General features: G+C 43.3%; 1 protein-coding gene across 1 annotated transcript in view; it reads left to right on the top strand.

Annotated features, from left to right (window-relative positions):
* Positions 1–10,944: 10,944 nt before the first annotated feature.
* lrrc2 (leucine rich repeat containing 2) overlaps positions 10,945–22,027 on the top strand; it is a 34,535-nt gene continuing 23,452 nt past the window's right edge. The window contains exons 1-3 of the mRNA XM_064989106.1: positions 10,945–10,997; positions 15,455–15,491; positions 16,395–16,542. Of these exons, the coding sequence (XP_064845178.1) occupies positions 16,406–16,542 (137 nt within the window). The 5' untranslated portion in view covers positions 10,945–10,997; positions 15,455–15,491; positions 16,395–16,405. The remainder of the gene's footprint in view (positions 10,998–15,454; positions 15,492–16,394; positions 16,543–22,027) is intronic.

Raw genomic sequence — 22,027 nt, 5'->3', positions numbered from 1 at the left:
CATTGGACATTGGACATTAACATTACGCAACAAGTTGGATGTCGAAAATTCAACAATGAATGGTTTGGAAGAAATCAGTGGCTAACTGCAAGCATTGCAAAAAAAATCACTTGCCTGCTATTCCTGCTATTAAGGGTCTCTTTTCCAAGCTTAAATGATAAAAACATTCAACATTGGCCATGTTGTCAATCCAGCATGACTTCTGCCACGTTCAAAACAACTGGAAACTCTGAATTTGGAAAACTCAGACTTCAGTGAGTTCAAGACAACTGGGAACTCTGGAAAAAAAACTAGTTCCGTTTTGAATGGTCCTCCAACTCGGAATTCCAAGACGGGAACTCGGCCTCTTTCTAGAACTCTGACCTGAAGATCACGGACGTCATGATTCTACCTTGTTTTTTTTTTCAAAATTCCCAGTTGTCTTGAAAGCACCATAAATCCAGAGAATGGCAGAATTTAATGGCAAATTTTGATGAGAAAATTTGCCCACAAAGGGCCGCTGCGCCATCTTCCTGTTCAAGTAAGCACAGTACAACAAGTCCAAATATGTCTTGTATGCTGCTGCAAACATTATGTAATATGCCAGTGAGATATGTATACTGTAGCTAAGGAAGTAACACTAAGTGTATGTTGTGTAGTAAGCTGTTAGTAGCCCATGTGCTTCACCCTCAAAATGTGGTCCCTTTTATCCTCATAACTTTGCCTACTGTTCTGACTTGGTGGTGCACATGTAGCCTTTAGCCTGTTTTAGAGAAATGTCATCATCGAATATTGTAAGAGCTTTCATTGTCTGCTTATATGCCCTCTTTATTTATCCTACAGTTCTGACTTTGTGAACATGGAGAATACTGTAAGAATGGCCCATGATCTGAAAACAAAGTTATATTGACTACGTCAGTCCTAGCTCGTTCATTAATGTCTTAATCTAAATTATGAATTGCCTCTTATCTGCTCATCGTCCCCTTATGCCCCTTATGTACATCTCAAATGTCATTAGAAACCACATTTGTTTAAGCAAGTCAGCCATATATGTTTTTTTAAAGGCAGTAAATTAGGCTGAATTAAGTGTTTTGCTGCCAGACAAGGCTCTGCTGATAGCAAGGTGTAGCAGAGATAAGGTGTTGGGACTGCTGTTGGGATAGTTTTATGTACAGTTGAAGTCAGAAGTTTACATACACTTAGGTTGGAGTCAATAAAACTTGTTTTTCAACCACTCCACAAATTTCTTGATAACAAACTATGGTTTTGGCAAGTCGGTTAGGACATCTACGCGTTCTGTCTCTTAAACATGAACGTACTTTGGTGTGAAAAGTGAAAATCAATCCAACAACAACAACAAGGGACCTTGTGAAGATGCTGGAGGAAACAGGTACAAAGTATCTTTATCCACAGTAAAACGAGTCCTACATTGACATAACCTGAAAGGCCGATCCGCAAGGAAGAAGCCACTGCTCCAAAGCAACCATAAAAAAAGCCAGACTATGGTTTGCAACTGCACATGGGGACAAAGATCGTACTTTTTGGAGAAATGTCCTCTGGTCTGATGAAACAAAATTTGAACTGTTTGGCCATAATGACCATCGTTATGTTTGTAGTAAAAAGGGGGAAGCTTGCAAGCCAAATAACACCATCCTAACCGTGAAGCAGGGGTGGCAGCATCATGTTGTGGGGGTGCATTGCTGCAGGAGGGACTGGTGCACTTCACAAAATAAATGGCATCATGGGGCAAAAAAATTATGTGGATATTTCAAAGCAACATCTCAAGACATCAGTCAGGAAGTTAAAGTTTGGTCGCAAATGGGTCTTCCAAATGGACAATTAACCCAAGCATACATCCAGAGTTGTGGCAAAATGGCTTAATGACAACAAAGTCAAGGTATTGGAGTGACCATCACAAAGCCCTGACCTCAAACCTATAGAACATTTGTGGCCAGAACTGAAAAAGCATGTGCGAGCAAGGAGGCCCACAAACCCGACTCAGTTACACCAGCTCTGTCAGGAGGAATGGGACAAAATTCACCCAACTTATTGTGGGAAGCTTGTGGACGGCTATCCTAAACGTTTGACCCAAGTTAAACAATTTAAAGGTAATGCTACCAAATACTAATTGAATGTATGTAAACTTTTGACCCACTGGGAATGTGATGAAAGAAATTAAAGCTGAAATAAATCTCTACCATTATTCTGACATTTCACATTCTTAAAATAAAGTGGTAATCCTAACTGACGTAAGACAGGGAATTTCTACTAGGATTAAATGTCAGGAATTGTGAAAAACTGAGTTTAAATGTATTTGGCTAATGGGTATGTAAACTTCCGACTTCAACTGTATGTCCTAACAGTTTGTAGGCACCGTTTGTCACCGTTAAAGTGCAATTGATGTATTGTTTAGTGTTGTGGTGATTAATGGCTTTGCTGGCATACATCAAATAATGTTTTGGGGAGATTGCCCCACCAAGATGTACATGCTAAAATTGCCATTTGATGGAATAAATGATGATGAACTTCACAGTGTGGTGAAAGTGAACACAGTGATGAGCTTGATGCTGCTTTCCAATAAATATTGAGGGTCTTTTTCTGGTGACATGATGATCCATGCTTGACTGCCATTTGAGAAATACAAATATCGCTCTTATCCATAATAATGTCATCATGTAGACTAGCCAACCCTCACAGCATACCCGCACTGTATTTGCAAGCTGTTGACTAGAGCGCAGGTGCCAGGACCAGAGTAGGCACATTTGCTATTTGACAGTTTTTGTGACTAAACTATCAGGTAGAGTTGAAAATGTGATGGAAACACATTGAACTTCAGAATTGTATTCAGTACATGAAAACTTAAGTGAAAAAGTACATTTTGTGTGCACTACCTCATCATGCACTGATTTTTATCCGCAACAAGTCCGTTTGGAGGATCCGCCAGTCAGCCAGACTCTTCCAGATCCGCCAGACTCTTCCAGATGCGCCAGTCAGCCAGACTCTTCCAGATCCGCCAGTCAGCCAGACTCTTCCAGATCCGCCAGTCAGCCAGACTCTTCCAGATCCGCCAGTCAGCCAGACTCTTCCAGATCCGCCAGTCAGCCAGACTCTTCCAGATCCGCCAGTCAGCCAGACTCTTCCAGATCCGCCAGTCAGCCAGACTCTTCCAGATCCGCCAGTCAACCAGACTCTTCCAGATCCACCAGTCAGCCAGGATCTGCCGGATCCTACTACCTGCCTGAGCTTCCTCTCAGTGCTGAGCTTCCTCTCAGTGCTGAGCTTCCTCTCAGAGCTGAGCTTCCTCTCAGTGCTGAGCTTCCTCTCAGTGCTGAGCTTCCTCTCAGTCCCGAGCTTTCCCTCAGTCCCGAGCTTTCCCTCAGTCCCGAGCTGCCCCTCAGTCCCGAGCTGCCCCTCTGTCCAGTGGGGTTCTGGGTGAGGACTACTAGGCCATGGTCGGCGGCGAGGGTGGACTGTCATAGGACGCGAGGAGGAGGGATTAAGACATTAATAGAGTGGGGTCCACGTCCCGCGCCGGAGCCGCCACCATGGACAGACGCCCACCCGGACTCTCCCCTATTGTTTTGATGTGCGTCCGGGAGTCCGCACCTTAGGGGGGGGGGGTTCTGTCACGCCCTGGTCGTAATATATTGTGTTTGTCTTCATTTATTTGGTCAGGCCAGGGTGTGACATGGGTTTATTGTGGTGTGTTTTGTCTTGGGGTTTTGTGGGGTGTTGGGTGTGTGGCTTAGTGGGGTTATCTAGCAAAGTCTATGGCTGTCTGGAGTGGTTCTCAATCAGAGGCAGGTGTTTATCGTTGTCTCTGATTGGGAACCATATTTAGGCAGCCATATTCTTTGAGTATTTCGTGGGTGATTGTTCCTGTCTCTGTGTTTGTTGTCACCAGATAGGCTGTATAGTTTTTCACGTTCCGTTTGTTGTTTTTGTATTGTTCGTTTTCTTCGTCATTAAACATGTCTCAAAAATACCACGCTGCATTTTGGTCCGCTTCTCCTTCGACAGACGAGAACTGTTACAGTTATGATAATTGCTTTGTTTGCTCTATAACCCATTCGTTCATACACCAACTTGATATTGCGTACAATAAGGCGGAAAAAAACAAAAACAACCCCCCCCTCAAAAAAAAAATCGCCCTCTGAATATTACACATACACAATCCATGTCTGAATTGTCTCAAGGATTAAAAGTCTTTCATTACCTTGTCTCCTCCCCTTCATCTACAGTGATTTGAAGTGGATTTAAGTGACATCAATATGAGATCATAGCTTTCACCTGGATTAACCTGGTCAGTCTACACTGTGTACACAAAGTATGTGGGCTCCCCTTCAAATTAGAGGATTTGGCTATTTCAGCTACACCCGGTGCTGACAGGTGTATAAAAATCGAGCACACAGCCATACAATATCCATAGACAAACATTGGCAGTAAAATGGCCTTACTGCCAAGAGCTCAGTGACTGTGAACATGTCACCGGCATAGGATGCCACCTTTCCAACAAGTTAGCACGTCAAATTTCTGCCCTGCAAGAGCTGCCAACTGTAAGTGCTGTTACTGTGAAGTGGAAACGTCTAGGAGCAACAATGGCTCAGCAACGAAGTGGTAGGTCACACAAGCTCAGAGAACAGGACCGATGAGGGCTGAAGCGCGTAGCACGTACAATTTGTCTGTCCTCGATTGAAACACTCACTACCGAGTTCCAAACTGACTCCGGAAGGAATGTCAGCACAATAACTGTTAGTCGGGAGCTTCATGAAAAGTTGTTTCCATCACCATGTGCAATGCCAAGCGACGGATGGAGTGGTGGAAAGCTGGCCGCCATTGGACTCTGGAACAGTGGAAACATGCTCTATTGAGTTATAAATCACACTTCGCCATCTGGCAGTCCGAATCGGTTTGGCAGATGCCAGGAGAATGCAACTTGCCCGAATGCATAGTGCATATTGTAAAGTTTGGTGGAGGAGGAATACTGGTTTGGGGCTGTTTTTCATGGTTCGGGCTAGTCCCCTTAAGTTTCAGTGAAGGGAGATCTTAACTGAATGGAATTAAATAAGAACATTTCATGGTCATGTTCTTTTTTTTATGAAGAGCACCTACCTATGCATGTGAAGCTTGTTTATGTACGATTAGCTGTGAAAGCTTTCGTTCCCAAATCACTGCAGTGTAAAAAAAAGAAGGATTTGGCCATGTTCCAAATGTGTGCAGATGTATACTGTATACTGAAGAACAGTGTGTAGCAGGACAACGGTGTTGCAATAGTGGTGGGGATCATGATCCCGAGTTCCTGGAGTACCCTGTAAGGGTGAAGGAAATTCAGGTGGCAAAAGTTTGGGCGGTCAATCTAATCTCCTATGCGGAGGTGATTAAAAGAGTTGAGAAAACAAGTGACTTTGCCTGTAGGCCAAGTAAATTTTTGCTGCCAGTCAAAAGATACCATGTGTGTTAAGGGGGATTTTGTGGTGTTCATGCCACAGTTATAAACTGTACGGCTTAAGTGTCAAAGAAACTAGACATCATTGTGGCTGCGGCAGCAATTTATTTGGGACTTAGGAGTTTATATTGGAGACTTTCAAGGTGTACTGGCTCCAACATACCATAGAAGAAGAAGTGAGAGAGAACGTAGGTTTTTCGATGAAATTTGTTTAGCTTTTTGGATACAGTAATTGTGCTGGATGATTTAGCACAGGTAGCTAGTTAGCATTTGCCAGCTAGCCAGCCTAGTGTTGGCTAGCTAGCTATCGATAGCTTGCTAGCTAACCAGCTAACATTATCTATGCTAAATCGTCCAGCAGAATACCAAAAACTAGCTAGCTACATTAGCTGCCATTTTTGGTAGGCCTACCAACTAGGCTAGACAGGAGGCTAGCTAACTTAGTTAACATCTCCACAGAATATACTTTCCATACTAGCTAGTTTTCTAACCTTGACAGCTAACATTAGTTACCTAGCAAACTACCTAAAGCTGGCAAATAGCTAGCTCGCTAGGCTCTACGGTCAAGTTCTTCCCTGAACCTTGTTCTCAGGGTATCTGTACCCAGGAGTATTATGTGAAGCACATTCAGCATGTTAACCTTAGGTAGCTAGCTACATGTGTCAACACACCTATGTATACACTCCTTGGGTATCTTTACTATTTGTTTTTTGACAACTTTTACTTTTATTTCGCTATATTCCTAAAGAGAATTATGTGCTTTTTACTCCATACATTTTCCCTGACACCCAAAAGTACTTGGGCTTTCCGGAAATTTAAAAAAAGACAATTGTACAGTCTTGTTTGCTTAATATAAAGATTTTGAAATTATTTATACTTTCACTTTTGATACTTAAGTATATTTAAAACCAAATACTTTTGGACTTCTACTCTACTGTTCCTAGGCCGTCATTGAAAATAAGAATTTGTTCTTAACTGACTTGCCTGGTTAAATAGGTAAAATAAAATTAAAATAAAAGTAGGATTTTACTGGGTGACTTTCACTTTTACTTGAGTCATTTTCTATTAAGATATCTTTACTTTTACTCAAGTATGACAATTGGGTACTTTTTACACCACTGAGGCTATGTCCTTTTCAATGGAAACACTATTAGTATAATACTAGTTGAATAACACAACTAGGTATCTATGCAAAGCTACGGACTAGACCCTAAATGATAGAAATCATGATAATGATCATTACAGAGGAAGGTTATAGCTATACTGCCTCTGAGTCTGATGATAGCTAGCTAATTGTCTTTGCTAACGATGCATTATTTTTCTCAAATTTTACCACAGATTTCCACAAGTTCTCAGACTCCAGGTGTCACGTTCGTCATAAGGATCGGACCAAGGCACAGCGTGAGTAGAGTTCCACATAATTTTAATAAATCGAAACTCACTGAACAAAACAACAACCGACCGACCGACCGACCGACCGACCGAATCGTGACGCTACTGATGTGCACTAAGGCAACTATACATAGACAAGATCCCACAACACAAATGAGGAACATGGCTACCTAAATATGATCCCCAATTAGAGACAACGATAAACAGCTGTCTCTGATTGGGAACCATATCAGACCAACATAGACATACAAATGCCCCTAGACATACAAAAACTAGATTAACAACCCTAGTCACTCCCTGACCTAACCAAAATATATAGAAAAACAGAGATATCTAAGGTCAGGGCGTGACACCAGGATAGGAAAAATGTTTACAAGAATCAAACAGATGAAGACATAGATGTTTCCATTGTTATTTCTATTGTTGCTTGTAAAAGGGGGAATACTTTTCTGTCTTCTCTGAATTACCTAGCTACCTAGGCTACTCAACATACTATAGGCTGCAGATTTGAATCACCACTAAATCAGTTATTTTTTGCAATTGAGTAAGCCCAAATCTTTGTTTAATCTAGTTAATCAAATGATTAATAAAAATAATACAATCCTTATTACTTTGTAAGAAATGTAAGGTTGTTTTACATGTTGCAATAGAGTTAACTAGAAGCTCATCTTTTGTTTGTTGGTATTTTCACTTGGTAATGATTAGTAAGTAGGTACTGTATATGGTAATTGCTCATTGGTAACCTATATATGTAGGTAATGTACTATGTAGGTACACAATAATTACACGTAAGTACCCCTCAATGTACACTTCGTTTTAACTAGCTAAATTCTGTGTAACACCAGTAATTACGTTGTACTTAAGCAGATATTACATTGTACTTTGCCAGCAGCATACCACCCTGCATCCCACTGCTGGCTTGCTTCTGAAGCTAAGCAGGGTTGGCCCCTGGATGAGAGACCAGTTTCTGCTGGAAGTGGTGTTGGAGGGCCAGTAGGAGGCACCCTTTCCTATGGTTTAATAAGAATAATAATATCCCAAAGCCCCAGGGCAGTGATTGGGGACATTGCCCTGTGCAGGGTGCTGTCTTCCGGATGGGATGTTAAATCGGCGTCCTGACTCTCTGTGGTCACTAAAGATCCTATGGCACTTATTGTAAGAGTAGGGGTGTTAACCCTGGTGTCCTGGCTAAATGTTCATCACCAGCTTACAATTGGCTCATTTATTCCACCTCCTCTCCCTTGTAACTATTCCCCAGGTCATTGCTATGAATGAGAATGTGTTCTCAGTCAAGTTACCTGGTAAAATAAGGGTAAAAAAATATTACATGTACTATTATGTTTATCCTCCCACCTGGATGGAGCTTCCAGAAGCCTTAAAATGAGAGTCAGGATGGGTAACGTACTATGTAAATACACATTTTTACAAGTGTGTACCCCTCAGGATACACTTCATTTTAACCAGCTAAATCCTGTGTAACAACTAGTAATTACACTGTACTTATACAAATATTACATGTACTCTATGGTGTATTAGTGAATTTATTCTCCTACTTGGATGGCGCTTCCAGAAACTTAAATTAGGGCCAGGTTGTCAGGATGGGTAAAAAATGTTTTTTTAATTTTACCTTAATTTTACCTTTAGATAACCAGGCAAGTCAGTTAAGAACAAATTCTTATTTTCAATGACGGCCTAGGAACAGTGGGTTAACTGCCTGTTCAGGGGCAGAACGACAGATTTGTACCTTGTCAGCTCGGGGATTTGAACTCGCAACCTTGCACCTTTTCCTTGCACCGGCAGAACAGAGAAGAAGCTACGTCTGGTAAGACGAGGGGTGAGGGTGTGTGTCTATTTGTTAATAACAGCTGGTGCGCGATGACTAATATTAAAGAAGTCTCAAGGTATTGATTGCCTGAGGTAGAGTACCTTATGATAAGCTGTAGAACACACGACCTACACAGAGAGTTCTCATCTATTTTAATGAGTATACCACCTCCTCAGTAAGTGCATCGATGACGTCGTCCCCACAGTGACTATACGTACATATCCCAACCAGAAGCCATGGATTACAGGCAACATCTGCATTGAGCTGAAGGCTAGAGCTGCTGCTTTCAAGGAACGGGACACTAATCCGGACGCTTATAAGAAATCCCACAATGCCCTCAGACAAAATATCAAACAAGCAAAGCGTCAATACAGAATTAAAATCGAATCCTACTACACCGGCTCTGATGCTCGTCAGATGTGGCAGGGCTATGACTACAAAGGGAACATTCTTGAACTCCACACTGCCCTTTCTCACCTGGAAATAAGGAACACCTATGTGAGAATGCTATTCATGCTGATCCTCAACACTGGGGCCCCTCAGGGGTGTGTACTTAGTTCCCTCCTGTACTCTCTGTTCACCCATGAATGCATGGCCAAACAAGACTCCAGCACAATCATTACGTTTGCTGACGACACAACAGTGGTAGGCCTCATCACCGACAATGATGAGACAGACTATAGGGAGGAGGTAAGATAACTGGCAGTGTGGTGTGAGGACAACAACCTCTCCCTCAATGTGAGCAAGACAAAGGAGCTGATTGTGAACTACAGGAAAAGGAGGGATGAACAGGCCCCCATTAACATCGACAGGGCTGTAGTGGTGCGGGTAGAGAGTCGAGAACGAACTATCATGGTCCAAACACACCAAGACTGTCATGAAGAGGGCACAACAAAACCTATTTCCCCTCAGGAGACTGAAAAGATTTGGCATCCCAAGATCCTCAAAAAGTTCTACAGCTGCACCATTGAGAGCATCCTGACCGGTTGCATCACCGCCTGGTATGACAACTGCTTGGCATCTAACCGTAAGGCACTACAGAGGGTAGTGCGTACGGCCCAGTACATCACTAGTGCCGAGCTTCCTGCCATCCAGGAAGTAATAGGCGGTGTCAGAGGATAGCCCATATAATTGTCAGAGACTCCTGTCACCAAAGTCATAGACTCTTCTCTGCTATCGCACAGCAAGCGGTACCGGAGCGCCAAGTCTAGGACCAAAAGGCTCCTTAACAGCTTCTACCCTCAAGACATAAGACTGCTGAACAAATAATCAAATGGCCACTGTACTATTTGCATTGCCGTCCCCCCAATAGTTGTGTTGTACACTGCTGCTACTCGCTGTTCATTATCTATGAGAGAATACCAAGAGTGTGCTAAGCTGTCATTAAGGCAAAGGGTGGCTACTTTGAAGAATCTCAAATATAAAATATATTTTGATTTGTTTAACACTTTTTTGGTTACTCCATGATTCCATGTGTTATTTCATAGTTTTGATGTCTTCACTATTATTCTACAATGTAGACAAAATAAAAAAAATAAAGAAAAACAATTGAATGAGTAGCTGTGTCCAAACTTTTGACTGGTACTGTAGGTCAGAGAAGGTAGGACAGAGGTCACAACATCCAATGTGAAATACCATTCAAGCATGCAGCCTGAGGGTTGAGTATTCTTGCATGCAAGCACACACATACACACACACACACATTTGCACGCACGCACATGCCTATGTAAGTTTAACATTCCAACTGTTTTCTTTACTGATGTAGAATGTATAGTTAAGCAATAAGGCACAAGGGGGTGGGGTATATGGCCAATATACCATGGCTATGGGCTGTTCTTATGCGCACCACAACGTGCCTGGATACAGCCTTTCGGCTCGGTATATTGGCCATATACCACAAACCCAGAGGTACCTTATTTCTATTATAAACTGGTAACCAACGTAATTAGATCAGTAAAAATACATGTTTTGTCATACCCGGTCTGATATACTGTACCACAGCTGTCAGCCAGTCAGCATTCAGGGCTCAAAACACCCATTTTATAACTTGCAATGTATCACTTCTAATCACTTGGAACCACTGCAATGAGAGCTTTTTAGTTTCTTAACCACTGAAACTTGAGAGCAGTTTAGTAGAACAGTTTCCATAAGGTGACAGACGGTAGGGCTCATGCTGTAATGTTGGTACTCATGAGAGTGCCTCCATGTGACCCATGGAATCATATCTCCAGTGTAAAAATAGCACCTTGGTCACAGAGAGGCAGACAGTTGTTAGTCATCTGTATTTTAGCCTAACAACTTTGTAAACAACTAAACAAGCAGTTGAAGTTACACAGAAGCGGTCAATTTACACAGGTAAGAAAATGTATTTGTTGTACGCATTGTCTTATCACTAATCGTACCTATGGATGTATTCATTGTTTTCATACAGGATTTATAGCTTAGGGGGAAATCTGCTTATTTTCACACAATAATAAATATGTGTTGTGCAATTCAAGGTACAGACAAACTACAGCAAATAACTGTTTTGGATCTAAAAGTAGAGAGAAACCAATATGTTTCCAAGTTAGATTGATAAATGACCCGACTCTTGAGCTGAAAGTAATATATATGAAGACATACATTTATGAAAGCATTAAAGCCGGTTCAAGTGCTTGCTACCATGACTTGCTACCACACCCTCCTGTAGTCTATGGACCAGGAGAAACTATCGCCAATGGTTTGTTTTTCTTTAAAACCATCTAAAATAAAGTTGTACAATCCTGAAATTCCCCATTAATGAATATTCAGTTCAGACTGTTCAACAGGGTTAAAGTCAAGTCACATGTTTAGGTTTCAGTTTGGTATGACTGTGATCAGAGACCAAATGTGTCAGTGTGGTCAGAGGCATTAGAGAGCGAGGTGAGCTTAGCAAAGCGGACTGCTGTGACTGTTCTCATCAAAATGCTGTGGTGATGATTGATGTGCTCCACATATAGGGCATGGTTACCTTTAGCATACATAATATATACTGTATACAGTTCCAGTCAAAAGTTTGGACACCTACTCATTCAATTTTGTATTTTTTTGTGTGACTATTTTCTACATGGAATGGAATCATGTAGTAACCAATAAAGTGTTAAACTGTCACGGTCGTCATAATGAGGAGACCAAGGCGGAGCGTGATAAGCGTACATAACACTTTTAATGAAAAGAAAGAACGAACACTGAACAAAACAAACCGTGAAGCTATATGACAAGTGCAAACAGGCAACTAAACATAGAATAACAACCCACAAAATAACCAAGGAATATGGCTACATTTACATTTACATTTAAGTCATTTAGCAGACGCTCTTATCCAGAGCGACTTACAAATTGGCTACCCCCCTCCAAAGGTGCGGATCCCCAGCCGCAAACCTAAACCTATATGGGAGGGTCTGGGTGGGCATCTAACCTTGGTGCCGGCTTTGGTTCTGGAAGCCGCCCCCCTTCTTTACTCTGAGTCCACTTTTGTATCACTGACCCGTGGATCGTCGCCGGATGTTCTGGACAGGGGATCGTCGCTGGAGACCTCGGACTGTGGCCCGTCGATTGAGGTTCCGGACTGTGGCCCATTAATGGAGGTTCAGGACTGGGTACTGTCGCCGGACGCTCTGGACTGGGTAATGTCGCCGGATGCTCTGGACTGCCAAGGCGCACTGTAGGCCTGGTGCGTGGTGCCGGCACTGGTGGTACCGAGCTGGGGACACGCACCTCAGGGCGAGTGAGAGGAGCAGGAACAGGGCGTACTGGACCCTGGAGGCGCAATGTAGACCTTGTGTGTGGTGCCGGAACTGGTGGTACCAGGCTGGGGACACGCACCTCAGGGCGAATGCAGGGAGCAGGCACATGACGTACTGGACCGTGGAGACGCACTGGAGGTCTGGAATGTAGAGCTGACACAACCCGTCCTGGCTGGATGTTTATTTTCGGGACTGGGTACTATCTCCGGACGCTCTGGACTGGGTAATCTCGCCGGATGCTCTGGACTCCCAAGGCGCACTGTAGGCCTGGTGCGTGGTGCCGGCACTGGTGGTACCGGGCTGGGGACACGCATCTCAGGGCGAGGGAGAGGAGCAGGAACAGGGCGTACTGGACTGCCGAGGTGCACTATAAGTCTGGTGCCGGCACTGGTGGTACCAGGCTGGGGACACGCACCTCAGGGCAGGTGCGAGGAGCAGGAACAGTGCGTACTGGACCCTGGAGGTGCACTGTAGACCTTGTGCGTGGTGCCGGAACTGGTGGTACCAGGCTGGGGACACGCACCTCAGGGCGAATGCAGGGAGCAGGCACATGACGTACTGGACCGTGGAGGCGCACTGGAGGTCTGGAGTGTAGAGCTGACACAACCTGTCCTGGCTGGATGTTTATTTTCACCCTGCAAATGCAGGGAGCTGGCACAGGATGCACTGGGCTATGCAGACTCACCAGATACACAGTACGCAGAGCCGGCGCAGGATATCCTGGTCCAAAGAGGTATACTGGAGACCAGGAGCGCTGAGCCAGCACCCTCCTTCCTGGCTGGATGCCCATTCTAGCCTGGCCAAAATGGGAGGAGCTGGAATAGAGCGCACCGGGCTAGAATAGCGCACTGGACACACCATGTGATCTACCGCATAACACGGTGCCTGACCAGTAACACGCTCCCCACAGTAAGCATGAGGAGTAGGCTCAGGTCTCTGACCTGACTAATGCAATCTCCTCGTGTGCCACCCCAAAAAAATGTATTGGGGCTGCCTCTTGGGCTTCTTTGCTAGCCGTGTACCTTCATATCGTCACCATTCCTCCAGTGCAATCTCCACCTGCCTCCATGGTAGGTGATCCTCTCCTGACAGTATTTCCTCCCACGTCCCGTATTTCATCCCATGTCATTGCTGTCTGCTCCATCAAACGCTGCTCCTCCTTTTCACGCTGCTTGGTCCTTTAATGGTGGGTTGTTCTGTCACGGTCGTCATAATGAGGAGACCAAGGCGAAGCGTGATAAGCGTACATAACTATTTTAATGAAAAAAACGAGCACTGAACAAAACTATACAAAACAACAAACCGAACTGTGACGCGATATGACGAGTCCAAACAGGCAGCTAAACATAGAATAACAACCCACAAAATAACCAAGGAATATGGCTTCCTAAATATGGTTCCCAATCAGAGACAACGATAAACAGCTGCCTCTGATTGAGAACCAATCCAGGCAACCATAGACATAAACACCTAGACTAAAAAGAACTAGACATACAAAAAACCCTAGACATGAAAACCCAAAACAATACAAAAACTAAACAAACCACCCTTGTCACACCCTGACCTAACCAAATAATAAAGAAAACAAAGAAAACTAAGGTCAGGGCATGACATAAACAAATCAAAATATATTTTAGATTTCAGATTCTTCAAAGTAGCCACCCTTTGCCTTGACAGCTTTGTACACTCTTGATATTCTCTCAACCAGCTTCACCTGGAATGATTTTCCAACAGTTTTGAAGAAGTTCCCACATATGCTGAGCACTTGTTGGCTGCTTTTTCTTCACTCTATGGTCCAATTCATCCCAAACCATTTCAATTGGGTTGAGGACGGGTGATTGTGGAGGCCAGTTCATCTGATGCACCACTCCATCACTCTCCTTCTTCGTCAAATAGCCCTTACACAGCCTGGAAGTGTGTTTTGGGTCATAGTCCTGTTGAAAAACAAATGAAAGTCCCACTAAGTGCTAATCAGATGGGATGGCGTATCGCTGCAGAATGCTGTGGTAGCCATGCTGGTTAAGTGTGCCTTGAATTCTAAATAAAGCACTGACAGTGTCACCAGCAAAGCACCCCCACACCATCACACCTCCTCCTTCATGCTTCACAGTGAGACCCACACATGCAGAGATCATCCATTCACCTACTCTGTGTCTTACGAAGACACGGCGGTTGGAACCAGAAATCTCATATTTGGACTCATCAGACAAAAGAACAGAGTCTAATCTCCATTGCTCATGTTTCTTGGCCCTAGCAAGTCTCTTATTTTTATTATTGGTGTCCTTTAGTAGTGCCTTCTTTGCAACAATTCAACCATGAAGGCCTGATTCACGCACTCTCCTCTGAACAGTTGACGTTGAGATGTGTCTGTTACTTGAACTCTGTGAAGCATTTATTTGGGCTGTAATTTCTGAGGCTGGTAACTCTAATGAACTTATCCTCTGCAGCATAGGTAACTATTGGTCTTCCTTTCCTGTGGTGGTTTACATAAGATCCAGTTTCATCATAGCGCTTTATGGTTTTTGTGACTGCACTTGAAGAAACTATCAGATTTTAAATTTTCCACATTGACTGACCTTCATGTTTCAAAGTAATGATGGACTGTCATTTGTCTTTGCTTATTTGAGCTGTTCTTGCCAAAATATGGACTTGGTCTTTTACCAAATATGGCTATCTTCTGTATACCACCCCTACCTTGTCACAGCACAACTGATTGGCTTAGATGCATTAAGAAGGAAAGACATTCCACAAATGAACTTTTAAGAAGGCACACCTGATAATTGAAATGCATTCCAGTTAACTACCTCTTGAAGCTGGTTGAGAGAAAGCCAAGAGTGTGCAAAGCTGTCATCAAGGCAAAGGGTGGCTACTTGGAAGAATCTTAAATATATTTTGATTTGTTTAACACTTTTCTGGTTACTATATGATTCCATATGTGTTATTTTATAGTTTTGATGTCTTCACTATTATTCTACAATGTGGAAAATAGTAAAAAAAAAAAAAAATTAAGCATTTATTTTTTTAATCAATATCAAATGTTTTTTACAGGAGAAATCAAGACTTTTCCTATTCAGCGCACTGAAAAGTAAGCATGGTAAAGCATGTTTGTTCTTGTCCAATCTCGCTTGGGGAAGCCTGTGCTTCTGATGCTAATACTTGTCTTAACAACTGTAGAATAAATTATTTGTGTAAGATTTTCTCCCATAGCTCTAGAAAATGCATGTCAAGTCGCTATGGATAAAAGTTTCTGCTAATTGACTAAAATCTAATGTACACATAAAAGACAAAGGGCACAAAACCAATGTTTGTTTTCAAAGGCACTTCCTGCACTATGGTATTAATTAATACATTTTTATTTAACTAGGCAAGTCAGTTAAGAACAAATTCTTTTTTACAATGGCGGCCTACCCTAATGGCCAAACCTAACCCGGACGACGCTGGGCCAATTGTGTGCCGCCCTATCGGACTCCCAATCAAGGCCGGTTGTGATACAGCCTGGAATCGAACTAGGTTCTGTAGTGATGCCTCTAGCACTGAGATGCAGTGCCTTAGACCGCTGCTCCACTCGGGAGCCCAAAAAAGGAGGGTCGAATGATACCAATTTCAATATGGAATCAAAGATCTACAACTCTACATCTGAACTTGTACAGTGTCATTCATATTGGCAGACACGTTTAAAACACATAACATGGAATCAACAATCAACTGTGAGATTCAATCTAACAGTTCCAGAGGTAAGATGGTGGGTCAAACGGCTAGACACAGTTTTTGGATTGCCCTTGTTTTATGGTAGATAGTCATCTGATTTCTAACAAGATATTACATTTTACCCCCTTGATGCTGCTTAACTTTTAATCCAATCCTTTTTTAAATATAATTTAAAAACAGATTTTCTCAAAAGGATAGAGGCTTGAGGTGAAATACCTTTTTGTTTGTGGGTATAATGTCATGTTTTTTACTTACCCTAAATTTATGCATTTTTCCACAGGGGAAATCAACATGAGGGTGGACAGGACGGTTGATATACCAGTTTATGACATCTCACTGCTCAGGAACATTTGGGAAGGCAGAGAGAAAAAATACAAAAACAAGCAGAAGAAGGAACACGAGCGACTACAGAAAAGCGCTCTGGCAAAGTATGTTTATTAATCAAAGCTCAGAGGTTTGACAACCATATTCTAGATATATTCTCATATTATTTTTAACTTAAAGGAAAATTAAACCCCAAAACTATATTTAAGGTATTTGTTTCATTAGTCCATTGTTAATATAGTCCCATTTTTTTTGCATGACAGCAATCAAGTTTTTAAGATACATAACTTTCAAAGTAGAGTACCGCTGGTATGATGCATTGTGGAGAAAATATGGCGCCGACAGAGAGTGCTGCCTCACTTCTAGTCCTGAGGAAACTTACCAGTATTTTATATTTTTTATGTATTATTTCTAACATTGTTAGCCCAGAAAATCTTAAGTGTTATTATATACAGCCGGGAAGAACTATGGATATCAGAACGACGTCAACTTACCAGCACCACGACCAGGAATACGACTTTCCCGAAGCGGATCCTTTGTCCAAACCACCCAGGGCATTTGAACTGATTCCAGAGGCTGACCCAAAACAACGCCGCCGGAGAAGAGGCAGACAGAGCGGTCTTCTGGTCAGACTTCCGCGCACACCACCCACCCAAGTATATTCCTCGCTAGTGTCCAGTCTCTAGATAACAAGGTAGACGAAATTAGGGCAAGGGTTGCTTTCCAGGGAGACATCAGGGATAGTAACATAGTCTGTTTCACAGAAACATGACTCTCTCGGGATATGCTGTTGGAGTCGGTACAGCATAATGGATTCTTTGTGAGTAGTGCCAACAGGAATAAACATCTCTCCGGGATGAAGAAGGGTGGGGGTGTATGTTTCATGATTAACGTCGCATAGTGTAATTGTAACAACATACAGTCCTTTTGTTCACCTGACCTACAATAAAATGCACAATAAAATGCCAACCATATTTATCGCCCAAGGGAATTCTCCTCAAGCCGATAACACAACGGCCCTCAAGGAACTTCACGGGACTTTATGCAAACTGGAAACCACATTCCTGAGGCTGCATTTATTGTAGCTGGGGATTTTCACAAAGCAAATTTGAGAACAAAGCTACCTAAATTCAATCAGCATATTGACTGTAGTACTGACACTGATAAAACACTGGATAACTGCTACTCTAACTTCTGCAATGCATACAAGGCCCTCCCCCGCCCTCCTTTCGAAACATCTGACCACGACTCCATTTTGCTCCGCCATTCATATAGGCAGAAACTCAAACAAGATGTACCCGTGCTAAGGGCTATTCTGACCAATCGGAATCCACACCTCAAGACTGTTTTGATCACGCGGATTAGGCATGTTCCGGGTAGTCTCAGACAATAATATTGACGTATACGCTGATTCGGAGTGTGAGTTTATAAGTAAGTGTATTGGAAATGCTGTAGCTACTGTGGCTGTTAAAACCTACCCTAACCAGAAAACATGGATAGATGGCGGCATTCGCACAAAACTGAAAGCACGAATCACCACATTTAACCATGGAATGGTGACTGGCAATGTGGCCGAAAACAAACAGTGTAGTTATTCCCTCCGCAAGGCAAACAAACAAGCAAAACGTCAGTATAGAGACAAAAGGGAGTTGCATTTCAATGGCTCAGACATGACACGTATGTGGCAGGGTCTACAGACAATAACAGACTACAAAAGGGAAACCAGCCACATCACGGACACTGACGTTTTGCTTCCAGACAAACTAAACACCTTCTTTGCCCACTTTGAGGATAATACAGTGCCACCGACACGGCCCACTACCAAGGACTGTGGGCTCTCCTTCTCTGTAGTCGACGTGAGTAAGACATTTAAACGACATTTAAACCCTCACAAGGCTGCTGGCCCAGGCGGCAACCCTAGCCGCATCCTCAGAGCATGCGCAGACCAGCTGGCTGGTGTGTTTACAAACATATTCAATCTCTCCCTATGCCAGTCTGCTGTCCCCACATGCGTCAAGATGGCCACTATTGTTCCTGTACCCAAGTAGGAAAAGGTAACTGAACTAAATGACTATCGCACGTAGCACTCACTTCTGTCATCACGAAGTGCTTTGAGAGACTACTCAAGGATCAATCATATCACCTCCACCTTACCTGTCACCCTAGACCCACTTCAAATTGCTTACCGCCCAAATATGTCCAGACGATGCTATCGCCATCACAATGCACACTGCCCTATCTCATCTGGACAAGAGGAATACCTATGTAAGAATGCTGTTCATTGACAGTAGCTCAGCATTAAACACCATAGTACCCTCCAAGCTCATCATTAAGCTTGAGACCCTGGGTCTCCACCCCGCCCTGTGCAATCGGTTCTTGGACTTCCTGACAGGTCGCCCCCAGGTGGTGAAGGTAGGAAACCACTTCACTGATCCTCAACACTGGGGCCCCACAAGGGTACGTGCTCAGACCCCTCCTGTACTCCCTGTTCACCCATGACTGCGTGGCCATGCACGTCTCCAACTCAATCATCAAGTTTGCAGATGACACAACATTAGTGGGCTTGATTAGCTACAATGACGAGACAGTCTACAGGGAGGATGTGAGGGCACTCGGAGTGTGGTGTCAGGAAAACAACCTCTCACTCAACGTCAAGAAAAAATAAAGACTTCAGGAAAGAGCAGAGGGAGCACCCCCCTATCCACATCAATGGGACAGCAGTGGAGAAGGTGGAAAGTTTTAAGTTCCTCGGCGTACACATCATGGACAAGCTGAAGTGGTCCACCCACACAGACAGTTTTTTTTATTTCACCTGTATTTAACCAGGTAGGCTAGTTGAGAACAAGTTCTCATGATGTGCAAGTAGAGATACTGGTGTACAAAATAACAGAAAAGTAAATAGAATGAATAAAGTATGGGGATAGGTAGGTAGATTGGGTGGGCTATTTACAGATGGACTATGTACAGCTGCAGCGATCGGTTAGCTGCTCAGATAGTTGATGTTTAAAGTTGGTGAGGGAAATAAAGTCTCCAACTTCAGCGATTTTTGCATTTCGTTCCAGTCACTGGCAGCAGAGAACTGGAAGGAAAGGCAGCCAAATGAGGTGTTGGCTTTGTTGATGATCAGTGAGATATACCTGCTGGAACGTGTGCTACGGGTGGGTGTTGTTATCATGACAGTGTGGTGATGAAGGCGCAACATTGCCTCTTCAAACTCAGGATGTTGAAGAAATTAGGCTTGTCACTTAAAACCCTCACAAACTTTCACAGATGCACAATTGAGAGCATCCTGTCGGGCTGTATCACCACCTGGTATGACAACTGCACCACCACAACCGCAAGGCTCTCCAGAGGGTGGTGCGGTCTGCACAACGCATCACCGGGGGAAAATTACCTGACCTCCAGGACACCTACAGCACCCAATGTCACAGGAAGGACAACAACCACCTGAGCCACTACCTGTTCACCCCACTACCATCCAAAAGGCGAGGTCAGTACAGGTGCATCAAAGCTGGGACCGAGAAACTGAAAAACAGCTTTTATTTCAAGGCCATCAGACTGTTAAACAGCCAAAACTAACACAGAGAGGCTGCTGCCTACATACAGACTTGAAATCATTGTCCACTTTAATAATGTCACTTGAATAATGTCTACATATCTTTCATCACTCATCTCATATGTATGTACTGTATTCTATTCTATACGATCTATTGCATCTTGCCTATGCCGCTTCGTCATTGCTCATCCATATATTTATACATTTATAAAGTCGAAAGTTTACATACACTTAGGTTGGAGTCATTAATTAAAACTTGTTTTTCAACCACTCCATAAATTTCATGTTAACAAACTATAGTTTTGGCAAGTCGGTTAGGAAATCTTCTTTGCGCATGACACAAATCATTTTTCCAACAATTGTTTACAGACAGATTATTTCACTTATAATTCACTGTATCACAATTCCAGAGAGTCAGAAGTTTACATACACTAAGTTGACTGTGCCTTTAAACAGCTTGGAAAATTCAAGAAAATTATGTCATGGCTTCAAACTCAATGCCTCTTATCTTGACATCATGGGAAAATCAAAAGAAAATCAGCCAAGACCTCAGAAATAAATTGTAGACCTCCACAAGTCTGGTTCATCATTGGGAGCAATTTCCAAATGCCTGAAGGTACCACGTTCATCTGTACAAGCAATAGTATGCAAGTATAAACTCCATAGGACCATGCAGCTGTCATACCGCTCAGGAAAGAGGCATGGTCTGTCTCCTGGAGATGAACGTACTTTGGTGCGAAAAGTGCAAATCAATACCAGAACAACATCAAAGGACCTTGTGAAGATGCTGGAGGAAACAGGTACAAAAGTATCTATATCCACAGTAACACGAGTCCTACATCGACATAACCTGAAAGGCCGCTCAGCAAGGAAGAAGCCACTGCTCCAAAACCACCATAAAAAAAATCCAGACTACGGTTTACAACTGCACATGGGGACAAAGATTGTACTTTTTGGAGAAATGTCCTCTGGTCTGATGAAACATAAATGTAACAATTTGGCCATAATGACCATCGTTATGTTTGGAGTGTCACGACTCCGACCGAAGGACACTCCCCTTCCCGTTCGGGTGGCGCTAGGCGGTCGTCGTCGCCGGCCTACTAGCTGCCACTGATTATTTCCCCCCCCCCTTATGTGTTTATTGAGTGCACCTGTTTTGAGTTAGGTAGTTAGTAGTAAGGCTTTATTAGTCAGCCGGCCCGCCTGGTTCCTTGTGCGGGATTAATTATTGTGACCGTCTGTTTGGTGTACTTGTGTGCACGTCTATGGGTTTTGTGTTTTCCCATTTTGTGGGGTTTTTCTGGAGAGTTTAAGTCCCCCTTTTTGGGGCATTTGTTTGTTCATTATGCCCTGTGTTTTCGTGGGGGGTTGGCTTATGTTCGCCGTTTCTCTGTGCATTAAAATAGCACTCCCCTGAACTCTCTGCTTCCTGCGCCTGACTCCTCACCCACTACACTCAGACCGTTACATGGAGGAAAAAGGGGGAGGCTTGCAAGCCGAAGAACACCATCCCAGCCGTGAAGCATGGGGGTGGCAGCATCATGTTGTGGAGGTGCATTGCTGCAGGAGGGACTGGTGCACTTCACAAAATAGATGGCATCATGAGGCAAACAAATGATGTGGATATATTGAAGCAACATCTCAAAACATCAAGCAGGAAGTTAAAGCTTTGTCGCAAATGGGTCTCCCAAATGGACAGTGACCCCAAGCAGACTTCCAAATTTGTGGGGCTAAATGGCTTAAGGACAACAAAGTCAAGGTATTGGAGTGGCCATCACAAAGCCCTGACCTCAATGCTATAGAAATTCTTTGGGCAGAACTGAAAAAGCGTGCGCGAGCAAGGAGGCCTACAGACCTGTCTCAGTTACACCAGCTCTGTCAGGAGGAATGGGTCAAAATTCACCCAATTTATTGTGGGAAGCTTGTAGAAGGCTACCCGAAACGTTTGACCCAAGTTAAACAATTTAAAGGCAATGCTACCAAATACTAATTGAGCGTATGTAAACTTCTGACCCACTGAGAATGTGAGGAAA

The sequence above is a fragment of the Oncorhynchus masou genome, chromosome 1 (genome assembly GCF_036934945.1).
Source record: "Oncorhynchus masou masou isolate Uvic2021 chromosome 1, UVic_Omas_1.1, whole genome shotgun sequence".
Classification (NCBI taxonomy): domain Eukaryota; kingdom Metazoa; phylum Chordata; class Actinopteri; order Salmoniformes; family Salmonidae; genus Oncorhynchus; species Oncorhynchus masou.
The sequence above is the reverse complement of the archived record's forward strand: the minus strand, read 5'-3'. Positions and strand labels throughout refer to the sequence as shown.